The 15,292-nt window shown below is 50.8% G+C and overlaps 2 protein-coding genes across 4 annotated transcripts in view; one reads left to right on the forward strand and one right to left on the reverse strand.

The window, feature by feature from the left end:
* Positions 1 to 15,292, reverse strand: part of CD82 (CD82 molecule) — a 346,751-nt gene that overhangs the window by 210,576 nt on the left and 120,883 nt on the right. The gene's annotated exons all lie outside the window — the stretch shown is intronic.
* Positions 1 to 15,292, forward strand: part of ALX4 (ALX homeobox 4) — a 42,968-nt gene that overhangs the window by 595 nt on the left and 27,081 nt on the right. Inside the window, exon 2 of one of the 3 annotated variants that reach the window (XM_069857911.1) lies at positions 746 to 1,147. In XM_069857911.1, coding sequence (XP_069714012.1) covers positions 748 to 1,147 — 400 coding nt within the window. In that variant the 5' untranslated portion in view covers positions 746 to 747. Of the gene's footprint in view, positions 1 to 745; positions 1,148 to 4,927; positions 5,117 to 5,700; positions 5,992 to 15,292 lie in introns of those variants that run through there. The other 2 variants (XM_069857913.1, XM_069857912.1) reach the window with 2 other exon arrangements.

A 15,292-nucleotide genomic window follows, 5' to 3' on the forward strand; every position in this document is an offset into this window, starting at 1 on the left:
GGGGACAACATAGCTGCGGGGAAAATTCATATTGCCTTTAATACAGAGGAGGGGGCTGCGGAGGCTGGGGTCCCCGCAGCTGGGAGCAAGCGAGAGGGCCGGAGCGAACCGAGCGTGTCATGAGCATTAAATTGCTTTGGCCGGCACAGACCCCACGTCTACCTCTTCCTGGCATTCATGTCATCTGTTTGATTTTCTATTTTTTAATCATACAAATTTGGGGGGCTTGTTTTATTTTAATGCAAAAGATACAACATCCACCCCCCTCTGCTTCCACACACTCCCATACACATACACACACCCCCCTTCCTGGGCCCCCTCCCCTCTACTGTCATCATCTACATATTAATTGGGGGAGAGGTCTCTCTCTTTCTTTTTTTCCTTTTTTTTCTTTTTCTTTTTTTTTTCTTTTTTTTTTTTTTCTCTGTATTGGGGTCGGGGGGAGCGCGGAGAAGAGTCTCCTTGGAGTGTAGATAGTTTGGAAGAAGAGACGGAGGGCAAGCGCGCGCCTGTGTGTGTGTGCGAGAGAGAGAGAGAGAGAGGGAGGGAAAGAAAAAAAAACCCTTTTACTGTGCGAGATCTTAAGGGGGTTTGGAGATCTGGTCAGCTTTCAAGAACATCTGAATCCTCTTAGAGCTCCCTGGCCCAGCTGTGAGTGTGTGCGTGTATGCGAGAGGGAGAGAGAAAGAGAGGTTCCTGGTGCCCCTCCAAGCGCATTAAGGACACTCGGGCCTTTTAATTTTAGGAATGAACGCTGATACTTGTGTTTCTTATTGTGATCCGGCTGCCATGGATTCCTACTACAACGCAGCCTCCCAGGGCACAGAAGGCTCCTCGCCTTTTAGGGCATTTCAAGCAAGTGACAAGTTCAGCCCTACTTTCCTGGCCAGCAAAGGACAAGGCTTTGGTGACAGCAGCGCTAAGTGCCGGGGCCGCTACAGCCAGCAGGAATGTCAGTCCCTGGATGGCAGCGTGCAAGCTCCCGGCTCTGCTAGGGCTCCGGCCGCCTTTAGCAAATACCCGCAGCAGCAGCAGCCGCCGCCGCACCTCTACATGCAGCGAGGTCCCTGCAAAACGCCCCCGGAGAGCAACCTCAAGCTGCAAGAGAGCAGCGGCCACAACGGAGCTCTGCAAGTCCCCTGTTACGGTGAGTCCTCGGCGGGCGGCGGGGAAGGCGCCGGCCGCGAAACCGGAGAGAGGCGCCCGGGGCTGGAAAGGGCTTCCTGGGGGGACAGGGCGGGCTGCCCTGCAGGACAGACCCTCCTGGGGTCGAGGAGAGCCTCGCCCGGCTCCGGCGCCAGAGCAGCGGAGCGCAGCGCGGCCGCGGGCAGCCCCGTCCCTCCCGGGATTTTCATTCCCAGCCGGGTCTGGAGCCCGCGGTACCGCCGGGAAGCCGCGCTCCCCCCGCCTCGGCCCGCTGTGCCACGACCTCAGCCGTCGTCTCTGAGCGGAGCCGATGCGCTCCCAGAAAGCGTTAGCTCTCCGGCAGGGCAGGGAATTCCGCAGGAATCGGGGAGAGAAACAGAAACAGAAAGGGAGAGCAGCCCGCCGGGCTGCGCAAGATGTTCTCCACGGGGACCATCTTCCAGAGGGAGAATTTCTGGAAAGTTTCACCGAAATCCTCACTTTCCGCCGTAACAGGCTCTCCCCCTTGCCCGTCTCCCGCTTTCTCCTCTAATTGCCACTCCCCTAATTGATTTCTGCCCGGCTGCTGATAACCCTCTCGCGTCCCCTCCGCGGGTCATTAGCGGCAATTAAGACACTCCCTTGAGCTGGCCCTCGGCAGGACAAACTTGAACTAGGTCTCTCCTCTCTTGTCGTTTCCAAACGTGAGTTTAAAGAGCAAATCGCCTCTTCGGGAGGTTTCCGCCGTATCGAGGCAATCGGGGCGGGGGAGAAAAGAAAAAAAAACGAAAACAAAACAAAAGCACAAACCAACAAATATAAAACACAACAAACAAATAAAACCTCCGAAATACTTTTTTTTTTTTTTTAAACCGGAAAAGATAAAGTGGAAGAGAAATCTCTTCCCTTCTCTCCCGGTGCTCCCCGCGCAGGCGAACAGCGGCTGTCCCGGTTTCCGTGCGCTGCCCGCCGTGCCCCATCCCCGATGCACCGGTCACTGCGACCCCGCCGGGCAGGGGACAAGGACAGAGCTGGGCAAGGGACAAGGACAGAGCTGGGCCGGGGTCTCCTGCGGGCTTTGATCGCAGGGTAGGGGAGCAGGGAAGCCGTGAGAGTCCGGCCGGCGATCCCACCTCCCCGCGAGTCCAGGGTCTCGCCGCCCTTTTGGGTACTCCTCGTCCTCTTTATTTTCTCACCTTCTCTTTAGCCGGTTTCTAGGCTTAAAAGGAGGCAGAGGCGCCTTACCCCTGCCCATCTCCCAAAACCCGGCGGACTAGGCCGTGCTCTGGCTCCATCTCTCACACACTGAGTGCAGCCAAGGGGTCCCCGCGCCCCTCCCTGGATCCAAGGTGCCCCCAGCGCCGCCGGCTGCTCTCCTGGGCCAAGGGCATCGAGTCCTCGCCCGGGAGCCGCAGGCAGAGCCGGCTGGGCGGGGGTCGGTCCCATTCGCCCACCCCGTCCCGCGGGGAAGGGCACGGGCGGGCTGGGCAGCCCCGGCCGGGACGGTCCCTCTCTCCGCTCCCCCGGGGCGACGTGGAAGAGGCAGAGGAGTCCCCAGTGCCTTGCCGGCTGCCCTGCCAGCCTCTCCCTGCTAACCGGCTCTCTCGTTTTTGTAGATGGCAAAGCCCAGGGGGCCGGCTTAGCCTGTGATGACACATTAGAGCCCTCGGTAGGGCCAGACCGGTTTATCACCATCCTTAACACGGCCGGAGTCCCCCCCTCGATGTGTTTTCAAGCGGGGCTTCGGGCTTGACTTCAGCCGAAGCCCCGCGGCGGGCGGCTCGGAGCCCCGCTCCTCGCGATCCCCGTGTGATGTGGCTGGGGACCACGGGCGGTAATAAGAGACACATGGATCCGTGAGCATAATTAATAGCAATAATAATAATGATTAATGACTGAAGAGAGAGACTAGCTAGGAACATCTAGATCGGGCTTCGCAAAGCGACCGCGGCGCCCGTGGGAGCCTCTCCGCTTTCTCCCAAAAGGTTTAAACCCCCCGCACCGGGCACGGGCGCTGCGCGTCGGGAACCCCGCGCCCGGCTAAAGGTACCGGGAATTGCACCGGTAAACACCTTCGGCCAGAGTGAGAGCGGGAAAAGAGAAATCCATCCTTTTTCTCCGCAGCAAGCGCGGTCAGCGAAGGCTCAGGCGGGATGGGAGGAGGCTGGAGGGAATTACGGGAGGGTTTTGCTGGGAAAGCCGGGTAGCGGCCCGGGGCTGCCGTGTGCCTTGTGCGGGCCGGGAAGGAGCTGGCGGCAGCGGGGACTGCTGGCTCTCCGCTTTACTGGTTGCTCCGGGCTGAGCAGGATGCTGGGGTGGAAGGACACCGTGGCCTTAAGACCGTCAATTAAAAAAAAACCAAAACAACAAGAACAGCCAAACACAAAAAAACAAACCAAGAGGAGAGGGGACCCTCAATTTAAAAAACACGTCCCTAAAAAAGAGGGGAGGGTGGAAAAAAAAAACCAACCAACAAAAAGAGGGCGACGGTCTCTCCCGCCAGGTTCCTCCCCGCAGCCGGGGCTGCTGCGGACCCAGCGCCCGTCGGGTCCCGGCGCCGCCCGGGGATGCCGCTCCCCCGCCCTGCTCTCCTCGCCTCTCCCCTCCTCGCCCGCGGAGCAAAGAGAGTGGAATCCCCCCCTTTTAAAAATTTTATTTTAATTCTTTAATAAAGAGGTCGTTTTGAGTTGTAAACAGCCCGTGCCTGCCATCTATTGCCCTCGGCTTCTGTTTCTAGATGTAAGCCCTTCCACCGCATCGTACGGATAAATAGAGGCCAGGGGGAGTTGCGGACTCAAACAACACGGAGGGTACGATGGGCAAGTCACTGAAGCGCTTCCAGCCCGGCCGCTGGCTGAGCCGGTGACACCGGGCAGCCCTGGCTCCCGGCTGGGCTCCCAGCGCCCCTCGGGGCCCGGTCCGGGGTGTCCCCGCCGTGCCCCTGCCCGCCTCGCACGGCTTCTCTCGCTTTCCCTGCCGTAAAAAGCGGGATACGGATTATCCCGCAGACCTGCACCGGCAATTAAAGCCGAAATCTTAAACGAAAGCCCTCAGAACAGGATATGTATCTTGGCTTAGGAAAGGAAAAAGCTTTCGAATGATTTATGTGCTGTAGTAATCTGACTTGCTATTTCTACTGCGTGGAGCTGAAGTTAGCTATATGTCTTGAAACACATGTGTGCATATACCGTACACACACATAAATATATTCGTATATTGCTGTCTAGAAACAAGGGCTGGAAAAAGAATTCGTTGGGGAGTGACGGCAAATGTGATGGGGATGTTTGCTCAAAGGAGACAGGAGAAAGGAAACGATCTTTCTCTAACAGAGGAAATTCTTTAAGTGCTGGCTTATGCAAATAACGACCGTTTCTTTTATTTAGGGAGCAAATTAAAAGTGCAGCCTAAAATGCGTTATTAATAGAAGTGCAGAAAGCAAGAATCAGAGGCTCGCTGCGTGCTTGCTTGAAGTGACACTTTTAATGCATTTCTCCTCCTCCTTCCCCTAATGTAAATGTTAACTGGGAGCACGGTAGGAACGAGCGCACTGGCGGTCCCCGCCCCGCCTCCCGTGAGGGGCCGCTCGCCGCCAGGCGCTCGGGGCTCCCCGCCGATGTTCAAGGGCTTTGCGGAGCCCGCCGTGCGCCGGCGAGGACCGGCGGCATCTGCCTCCCTCCCGCGGCTCCAGCCGCAGCCCCGGGGCCGCGTGCTATGGCCGGAGCTCTTGTAAGGCTCCTTCACCCCGGGCCTCCGCCCGCCCCGCCGCGCGGCTCTACCGGAGCCGCTCCGCCGCCGGCCCGGGTTGGGGGGGCGCTGCCCCTCGCCCGGTCGCGGAGCGCAGAGCGCTTCGGGGGTGGCGGGGGTGGCCGCGCCCCGGGCTGCGGCGGCTGCACCGGTCCTGCCCCTTTTTCCCTCTCCCTGCGGCTTTGATCTTGGCTTCTGCTCGGGCTCCTTCCCCGCGGATAAACGACGGCGCGGAGGCAGGCGGGGTGTGCGCGGGCTTCCCCCCGCACCCCGGCGGGGAGAGGTGCGGGAGGGCGGGGGTGGGGAGATGCCGCTGCCCCGATCCCCGTGGGGGGCAACAGGAGAGCATAATGGGAAAGGAAGGCGCGCGAAGGGGGGTCGGCACCCTGGCAGGCGTCGGGAAGAAGAAGCAGGCGAGTGGAGCCAGCCGGGGCGTGGAAGCGAGCTGGGGGGCAGCGCGGCTGGCCGGCCCCTTCCCGGGGCAGCGGGGCTCGTCCCTTCCCCGGCAGCAGCGGGACCGGCCCCTTCCCGGGGCAGCGGGACTGACCGCCCGGCGAGGCTCGGCCGCGGGCTCCCCGCGCGCTGTTGACGCCGCCCTGGCAATCGCCCTCTCTTTTCCACAATAGGGCCACCAGATCTGCCATTCAAGGGCTCCAGCACCCTCCCAGGGAGGGGAGGGAGCTCTCGCCGGGAGTTTGGCTAAGCCTCTGTTTGAACAGACGCTCGGAGGTGCGGGATCTCCTCCGCGGAAACCTGCGGGATTTCCTCGGGGAGCAGGACGCCAAGGTAGGGCTCACGCTCCTCACCCCGGCTGCGCAGCAAGGTTTATTCGCGGCTCTTTCCGATGATGTTTTGCGCTTCTCTTGACTTGGACGGTAGATCTGGCTGGAGACTTTTATAGGATTCCTGACCCGAGCTGTTTGTAACGCTCATGTGTCAAAGGACCGGGAGCCTCCCTCCCCCTGTATTCCTGCCGCTCCCGCCTCGCAGGAAGATTTCTTTTCACACTAGAGCTGTTTATTTTCGACTTGTTTGCTGCTGATTGGGATTAACTCGCGTTAGCCCTCCACTTCTGCAGCACAAGCATGTAACCCCAGCAGGACGTTCCCGGCGAGAAGAAGGGTGTGTAAGGAGAGAGAAAGAACCTTAAAACTTTAACTAGTCTTAACTGTTTTGAAAGCAACACGGTGCGAAGCAGACAAGAAAAATACTGATGGGGAGAGAGATTTGGAGATGCTTACTGAGCGCTTCTTTTCCTAAGGGTTTGGTGTAGGAGTCCTATTAACAATATATGCTGATGCCAGATAGCACAAATGAGCTCTGTGTGTGTTATCTGGGGCTGCAGGCTGTTTATTTTGTGCTGCCTTTGAGTGTACATTCGGTGTGGTTGCATGACTAACTGGCTGGAGTGATTCACTGGCTGCTTTAAGGGTGACTGCTCAAAACAAGTTGTGAATCAAAAGAGATCTCTTTGGCTGTGGTTTCTAACCTCCCAAGTTAAATGCACTCAGGGTTTAAGGGGAGCTAATGTGCAGACTTCAGTCCCTCAGATCTTTAAGATTTATTCCTTTTCCAAGCCGTGCGTTCAAAGCCATGATGAGTTTCCCTTGTAAGAGGGAGGTAGTGTCTGGGAGGCTCGGAGCCAAGGTCTGCTTCTAAAGGACATCTCCAGCCACGGCCCTGTCCATTCAGTTGCTCTAGTTCCCATCTCTTTAGCCACTTTCTCTCCCCTGAGTCCTTAAGCTGCGTTATTATCTTGTTCAGGGCATTTGGGTACCACTAACAATTCTCAGGTAAAAAGCGTGATGCACCCTGTGGCAGTAAGAGGCTTTTCTCCCCATTTTGCAGTCGGAAAAAAATGAGACCCAGAACCAATGAGTGGCTTGTGCATGGTCAAGCTGTTGCCGCTCAGTGGAATCAGTATGATCGTCCCAGGGCCACGGCTCCCCAGGAGGAGTCTCTCAGCAGGCTGGAGAAGGACCCCACTGCTGGAGTTGGGAAACTCACCGAGTAGAGGTCCTCTGTTTGATTTTGAAGGGAGATGGTCTTCTTTTTAAAAAGAACCTCATTATCATGGGCAACCTACGCTGGCTAGAACAAAATAGGAGTTGGTCGTTGCTTTTCAGAAAAAGGTGAGAAATCCCTGGCACGAGAGTTATGTGTCTCTGAGGTATTACTTCTACACATTTTGAAAAAAATTCCCATCTCAATTGTTAATCCACTTGGAAAGTATATATGTAATATCCTCATGTAGACACATTTTCAAAAGGAAAAGAGAAGTAGTTCTGGATTAGGAGAAGCCCGAGCAGGACCCTTGTGATTTGAGAATAATTTACAAAGAGATGGATGGCAACATTTCATATGAATAAAGTGTTAGAGTAATTTGCCATAGTTACGTGTCTCTCAGCCACCTCAATTTGTACACGAAATTTCATAAGGAAGAAAGCTGCTTACATATATTAAATAAACGACCTTCACTTTTTTTTTTTTCCTGTGTAAGTTCAGATGAATCAATGCTATTATACATACCGGTGATTCTGCTTGGTCATGTTTTCATTCATACCTGCACATAATTTTCATATTTTGACTGTCACATAAGTAGGCATGATGTGAAAGAGCAATTGTGTTTACCAGGATACTTCTATGGCCGTTTTCTGATCAAAGAAAGATGGGTCAATGAGGAACAGGGAATAAGGATGGAGGGAGGAAGGAACAGAGATGAGGGAGAAGAGGCTGGGGAAGAAGAGGAAACATCTTGGAGGGGGGATGAGCAGTGGCAAACTCACCATTATGGAAGGTGATTTGCAACTGATTCTATGAACTACATAAGTATGAATTCACCAGTACGAAATTCTTTATCTCTCTGTTGAGAATAGCTGTGATTCAACATTTAGTAGCTGCTATCTTCAGGTCTTAGCAGGATTTAGCCATGACAAACTTATATATCATGAACTGTGGTCTGTCCTGAACTGATTGAAGACCATTGCATCATCTAACTCAGCAGTTAAATGCCAATTTAAATCTGATAATTTTTTTTTTTTGTGTGAAGATGCTATTTTAAGTGTTTATCCTGCTGCTGTTAATCTGCTTGCTGGAAGCAGATGGTTGAATCAGTATTATTTCTAAATACATTCTATATTAGCAAGAACTGTGTTCACTAGCTGAGAGGCAAGTGGGTTTTTTAGCTGATGATGGAACCTAAAAGGTAAGCTGATTTAGTCACTCATAGTTGTGCTGTATGCTGAGGCTGGGTGAAGCCTGCCTTTATTCAGAAAAAGTCTGACAACAGGATAAAACCAAAGAGGGGGAGTCAACAGAAAGTCAAGGCCTGCCACGGAAGTGTTATCAACAGGAAATACGGAACCTGAGGAAGAGAGAACAAACATTTGCATAGGCTTCTGTCTGGGGGGAATAAAAGAAACTAGCAGTGTCTCAAAATAACTCCTATCTGATTGCTACTGTGTTTAGGGAGATAGTGCTTTGTGTGCAAACAGTCCTGCTCAAAACAAATACCTTGAGTCTCATCAGTTCCTCCCTGTAGTGGAAACTGCCTCCTCAGAACCTGGGATATTGGCTGACTGCTTCAGTGGAGAGCAGTAACACTGGTGCCGGGGTAGGATGCAGTTTCCAAAGAGGGAAACAGGGACCCGCATTAATTCTTTTTGATTGAAGAGGGATGAGATAATAAAAGTTCCTGCAGACATTTAACTTATTCAGGAGCAGTGGAAAGTGAAAGGAATTTACTCTAGAATAAAATCAAAACAAAATAAAGTTGTGAGGCATGCAGGGAGAGAGGGCAGTATCATGAATTTTCCCAGAAAGGGCCAAAACCAATCAGAGAATGACTCTGTGGTGGGGCAGGCTGTTAGGTCTGCCAGACAGGGCTTTGGGTCACCTGCAGGACTGGCCATTTCCAGTGTGCGTTCTCTGTAATGCAAGCACAGGGAGGCCCACAGCATCAGTTTTTTCCAGCCCCAGGGATGCTACTCAGGAGACGACCCCATGGGAGGCTGATATATGTCCGTTCCTACTGGGTATTTGTCTGGAAAGAGGAGCCAGACAAGGCCTTGATCTGCAGCAGTTCTTCACAGAGAAGAGCCTGAGGTCAAATACTGGGCAGGAGTATGTTCCATAGCCTGGACTTTAGTGCTGGGCTCTGGTTTGGGAGGCTGTGAGACCTTCTGGAGCAATGTGTGGTTCTTTTCCCACTTCCCTGGGATGATGCATGCCTAGACCTTATCCTGGAGAGGAGTCAGGAGCACAGCTGTGGCAAAGACCCATACCTGAGAGCTGAGAAATGCTGTGTAATAGACATAACCTAGCTTATCAAGATTTGGTCTGAACCTTTGTTAGTAGATTGGAGACAGATATCAGCCTGAGCTAGACAGGATGCAGCCAAATGCTAGAAGGCAAAAGGAAGAAGAGACCCACCTAAATTGGCAGAAGATCTGCAGACATTTTGTGTTCCTCACCTCTCCAGATGCCAGTGAGGACTTCCAAGATAAATAGCTGATGGACCAACTCCTAGACACTTAGGCAGATTGTGCAGAAGGCCAGAAACACTCTATGAAGCTGTGTGATTTATGGCAAAGCTTAAATACTGCATTTCAGCCCCTGAACAAAAGTTGGAAATCTGCTACTGGAAGAGAGGGGACCTGGTTGCTTTATACAGGTATATCTGGTTGCTTTATAAGGTTCTGTCATGGAGAGGAGAGTATTTCAATCCAGTTCATACAACTTCAAGCTATTAGAAAGAGGAACTTATGCAGGATAGAAAGCAGTGGGGGACTGGGTACATCAAACATGAGTGCTGTGGCTCAATTAAGTGCAGCTCCCATGGGGAAGGGAAATATCCACAGTTCTAAATACATGGCTAGTCAGGACAGAGCTTCATATAAATCTGCTGAAAAGCCCAAACTGAACTCAAGAAACAGAGGGGCATGAAGCTGCACATGTAACGCTGGGTGATACTGGTTTTAAGTTAGAACTGAGGCTGTAGCAAAGCTTTGTGGTGCCCAGGGCTGAATATTAAGTTGCTGTTCAGAGAACCCCTCTCTTCAGGGATCTGAACAGGCTGAACTGATGGGCTGAGACCAATGGGATGAGGTTTAACAAGGCCGAATGCTGAGTCCTGCACTTGGGGCACAACAACCCTGTGCAGTGCTACAGACTGGGAGAAGTCTGGCTAGAAAGCTGCCTGGAGGAGAGGGACCTGGGGGTGTTGGTTGACACCTGACTGAACATGAGCCAGTAGTGTGCCCAGGTGGCCAAGAAGGCCAATGGCATCTTGGCCTGTATCAGAAACAGTGTGGCCAGCAGGTCCAGGGAGGTTATTCTCCCTCTGTACTCGGCACTGGTGAGACCACACCTCGAATGCTGTGCTCAGTTCTGGGCCCCTCACCACAAGAAGGATGTTGAGGCTCTAGAGCGAGTCCAGAGAAGGGTAACGAAACTGGTGAAGGGGCTGGAGAACAAGTCCTATGAGGAGCGTCTGAGGGAAATGGGGTTGTTTAGCCTTGAGGAGGCTGAGGGGAGACCTTATTGCTCTTTGTAACTACCTGAAAGCAGGTTGTGGAGAGGAGGGTGCTGGCTTCTTCTCCCAAGTGACAGGGGACAGGACAAGGGGAAATGGCCTTAAGCTCCACCAAGGGAGGTTCAGGCTGGATATCAGAAAAAAATTTTCCCGGAAAGGGTCATTGGGCACTGGCACAGGCTGCCCAGGGAGGTGGTTGGGTTACCATTCCTGGATGTGTTTAAAAGATGGGTGTATGAGGTACTGAGGGGCATGGTTTAATGGTTGATAGGAATTATTGGACTTGATGATCCAATGGGTCTTTTCCAACCTAGTGATTCTGTGATTTTGTGATTCATTTGTAACTTTTAATTACTTTGCTTTTGGAAAGGCACTTTCATGGCTGGTTGTACAGGAAATCTCTTTTTCCATGGCCTTGGTGGCAAAGAATTGAATTCTTGATTGAACAAACTGTTTGCCTTCATTTGGCAGCAGTCCACTTCAGAGGGAGGGCTATGGGGGAAGCCAAGCAGCAAGAGAGGGGTTACACATACGTAATTTATAAGCATTGCAGATGCATGTTCAGGTACTAAAATTATCAGTTTAAACCAGACAGAGAGTGAGATGATGGGATGGTCCAAAATGGAGCTGCCCCATGAACATGAAGTGAGGCAGGGATTGGGAAAAGTGTCCTTATTGGGGAGAAATGCCTGTGGGAAACTGGATCACCATGATCCAGGAAAATATTCAGCATAGTGGAAGTGGGAGATAGACACTCAGCACCTACATCACTGTTGTTGGCACCTGGTTGGTGTGCACTAGGGTTTTTGACCTGCAATGTTTTCATTTAGAGATGTGGCTCATATGAAAGAAAGAGGTTTGGGAAATCTGTTTATGGCACCTGCCTCTGTGGGCAGAGCCTTGAGCTGTCTCTTTAAGCTTGGAGCCAGTTCCTGAACCTCAGCTCTTGTCCTGATTAGAAAAAAAAAACAGCAAGAGCTTTGTTGTGGTAATATGTTCATCAAAAGGTGCTTGTGCCTTACTATTGATAGATAATACCTGGAATGTGCCTTACTATGTGCATTTTGGTTTCAGTTGTGGATATCTGGTAGCAAAAAAGCCTTTTGCATTAGCACAAGTCCACAGCAAGCTGTAGTGTGGATCTCCCATCACCTGTGTAAGATAGCTCTCCCTCAAGAAACCAATAGAGGAGGCAATGTATGGCCATCCATCCAACCCTTCCATTATAGCTAAGGATATCCTGGTGTATGGTAAACTCTTTAACAGGAACTGATAATGTTTTATAAGCAGGCTGTCATGATCTCAAGGCTACCAATCTGAAATTGAACTCAGAGCAAGGTGACCTGTTGACAAGAGGAATAACATGCACCCTAGGCAAACATCAGAGGTGATGAGGCAGTGCTTCACCAACACAAGAGAAGGGAGCATGGCACTATCAGCTGCCTGGCCCTGCAGGGCACTTATCCCGCTGCTAGAGGCTCATCTGTGGTCTTGACAGGATTGTAAAATCTCTACATGCTCCTTGTGAGAAGGGAATGCTACCTCAGTGGCCAGAGAAGAGCAGCTGGGAATTTTCAGAGCAGAAGCATTTTTCTTTAAACATAGCTGGGGCATGCCTGTGAGGTGGGGACAGCGCTGACATGAGACCAAAGACACCAAAGTTTAGTTCTGCCAACACTTCTTTCAAATGCCTTTTTTTGGGGGACAGACACCTCCATCAGCAGGACAGAAAGAAAAGATTGAGACTGCATCCTTTTTTCCCCCTCCTTTCTTTCACTGTTTGCACAAATGAAAACATCCCATAGACGCAGGTTTGCAACAGCAGAGTTCAAGAATCTAAAAATGTCACTCAAACAGGCCCTTGGTATCAAACCAAGGTGTGATTTAAAAAAAACCCCACAACAAATCAAAACAAACAACAAGCTCATTTGGCAACCGTATCTGCTTTGGAGTATAGACTTCCTTCAAAGTAGCAGGGCAAAAGCTTTCTGGTCATGGTGGGGCAGCTTGGAATTTAAAGATGAAATGTTGTATAGGAGATGAGGAAATAAAACAATGGGTGATGAGTATTCATGAGAGCTTGTTATATCCAAAACACTCAAAAAGGAGGTTCTGAGGTTTCTTTACAATGTCAAAACCATTGGACGTCTTGAGGTTGCAAAATTCTTAGACAAGCCAGAAAAGAACTGGTTTTAAGGAAAATGCAGACAGATGATGGAAAATTACTACAGGAAATGGGATGAATTTCTTACATGTGTTGTATTTCAAAAGTGAGTCCCCACAGATGGAAAGAAACCTTACTGAGCAATGTCTCCTGGGGACCTTACTGCTGTTCATTGCTGTGGATGTTGTTGGGCCTTTGCCTGAGATGGAATCTGCCAGACAATATTTGTTGGTAGCCATGGCTTTCTTTATAAAATGCCCTGAAGCTTACCCAAAAAGGAACCAAGAGGCTGGGATTGCAACCGGGCTTCTAAAGGATGATTTTTTCACCATATTTGGGGACCTAGACATGGAGACAGTGCAACAAAGCAAAGGCTTTGAGACCAAAATATTTCAGCAGGTTTGTCAGATGCTAGTAAGTGCAATAGGAGGTACCCAGTATGCTATGGATGGTGGAGATGGGAAGATTGACTGGTGGTGGGAGGAGGTATTGAGCCAACTGCATGACGCTTGGCCTAGATGCCCCCATTTACACTGCCTGGTCTCCTCATGCTGCTCCTCAACGCCTTGGTACCTCCCTTTCCCATGTTGCCATCTGACAGGCCTTAGTGTGTCTTGCACAGCACCAGAAACCTATGGGTGGGCAAATGAATCACCTTCAGATGCTTTACAAGACAATGAAAAAACAGGAGCAGAATTAATCCAGCTCTTTGTCTATTCTGTTGGTTTTTACTTTCAGAGAAGGAGAAAAGGAAAGTGCAGTTTGACCCTTGTTCTTCTTTTCAGGCATCAGTCAGGAAACATGTCACGATCCTTGCAAGAAGTTCATAGATTTGGGCCAATTTGTATCTGGGCCATTTAGAAGTCTGTAGATCTGGCCTATCTGGACTCTGCAAAAATCAAGTGGAACAGCTTGAGTTTTTCTAGAGAAAAACAAATGTGAGTATTGCCTCAGGCAACACCCATATTCTCTGATATAGGCTTATGTGTAGAAACTTAGCTGATTTTACATCCCATGGAGATGGAGAGATAAGGAGCACAAAGCAGATAAACCATGGTGTGCAGCAGTGGCCACATATATTCATAAACATGCAAGAGTTCAGTGGGTTCTGGCCCAGAAGGAGTTATGAGGGGAACTGAGTGGGTCCCAAAAGCCAAGAATATAACTATGGATGTTGAATATGACAAAAACCAGTTCCTTGCTGGGAAAGAGTAAGGAATGATCTGGTTTAGCCCACGGATTTGTTAAACCCAAAACCTTTGCTGAGAACTCCTTCTCAGGGGGGTCAAAAAGAAAGTGAGCAGCAACTGAAAGCTTGCAGTGGTATCCCAGTAGGAGCAGTCAGCCGCGATGGCTCTGTGAAAATGGCCTCATGGTAAAACACGATATGAGTATGTAAATAGCTAAACTGGTTACTCTATAACTCTATTTCCTCCCTCTGTATCTGAGATTAAGTAGGTCCATGGGTCTGGCTCTGCTAGCAGGAGACTGACCAAGGGGAGGTATTGCAGGAGTGCCTGGAAGAGGTAAATGAAGGAGTTCGCTTTCGCTTAGACTCGTGCCAGAAGTACTGACCCAGTGTTATGAGCATGGGCAAGCTGATGAAAACAGCAGATGAAGGTACTGGAGACCAATCAAAGCACACCCCAGACCAGGCTAAGCACACCTGGAACAGGGGTGAGCAGGGGACCCAGCAGTGTGGCAGCAATAGCAGTGTAGCACCATGTTAAGCACAGGAGTGCCGCTCCTGCCCATTCCTCACCCAGTCGTGTCCTTCACAAAGGGATGCTGCATCAGGCCACCCCTTCCCCAGGCAGGCAGCTGTGATACACAACCACCAGCTCTCCTGGCAGAGCTCTCTCCTGAGAGCAAGACTCATTAAATAAAGAGATGATACACTGACTTCCAGACTATTCCCAGCTGGTAGTGAATCTACAGAGCTTCTTACTGCAGCACCTGAACATCATAGTCCATATACTGACAGGAGATGTAGCACCAAAGTTTTATTTTCTGTTTATATCAGATCATGTTCTTGACAAACTTACATACGCACTTACCACTGGAGTTACTCTACAAAGTTGTTACTTCCAGGGGAGGGTTATTTAGTCCAATATCTAACCCACTTTGAAGCAACTCTAACTGTATAGCAGTTGTGCTCTCTCTATTTATAAGCCTCAGCTTCATCAGCTGTAGGAGGTGTCAATAAAGAATTATGTGATTTAAGCCAATTTGGGAACCTGCATCTTTGCTTTGGAAAACAGAGGACATGAGCTGCAAATACTCAGAGTCTCTGATTACAGGCAAGCCCCTTGGTACTGGCAGGTACAGTACAGGTGCTCTCTGACCCCTTCTTTGGGATTGAGAGCCTCCATAGGTTCCTCTAACACTAAAGCCTTGGCTCTAAACCCCTGGCTTGTTGGAAGCTACAGCCTTGTAACTGTATTCCCTGAAGGAATTTTGTAGTTTTGAAGCCTGTTATTTATGTCCAACTGTATATCTTTTCCTGAGACCCTTATGAGCAAAAGTAATTGCAGCAGAATACACACATTCCTGCACAGGCATGTTTGCCTTTCATGAAGTCTGCAAATTCGTGACCCAAATGTACAATGAGATAGTAAATCCCAGAAGACAGCATGCGGGAGGCCTAGTCTCAGACGAGACGAAAGGACAGAGTCACCCACTGCAGCCCTCTCCTTGAAGACACTCTGAGCCCAAGAGCTGGGGGT

Source organism: Phaenicophaeus curvirostris, chromosome 5, assembly GCF_032191515.1.
Source record: "Phaenicophaeus curvirostris isolate KB17595 chromosome 5, BPBGC_Pcur_1.0, whole genome shotgun sequence".
NCBI lineage: Eukaryota > Metazoa > Chordata > Aves > Cuculiformes > Cuculidae > Phaenicophaeus > Phaenicophaeus curvirostris.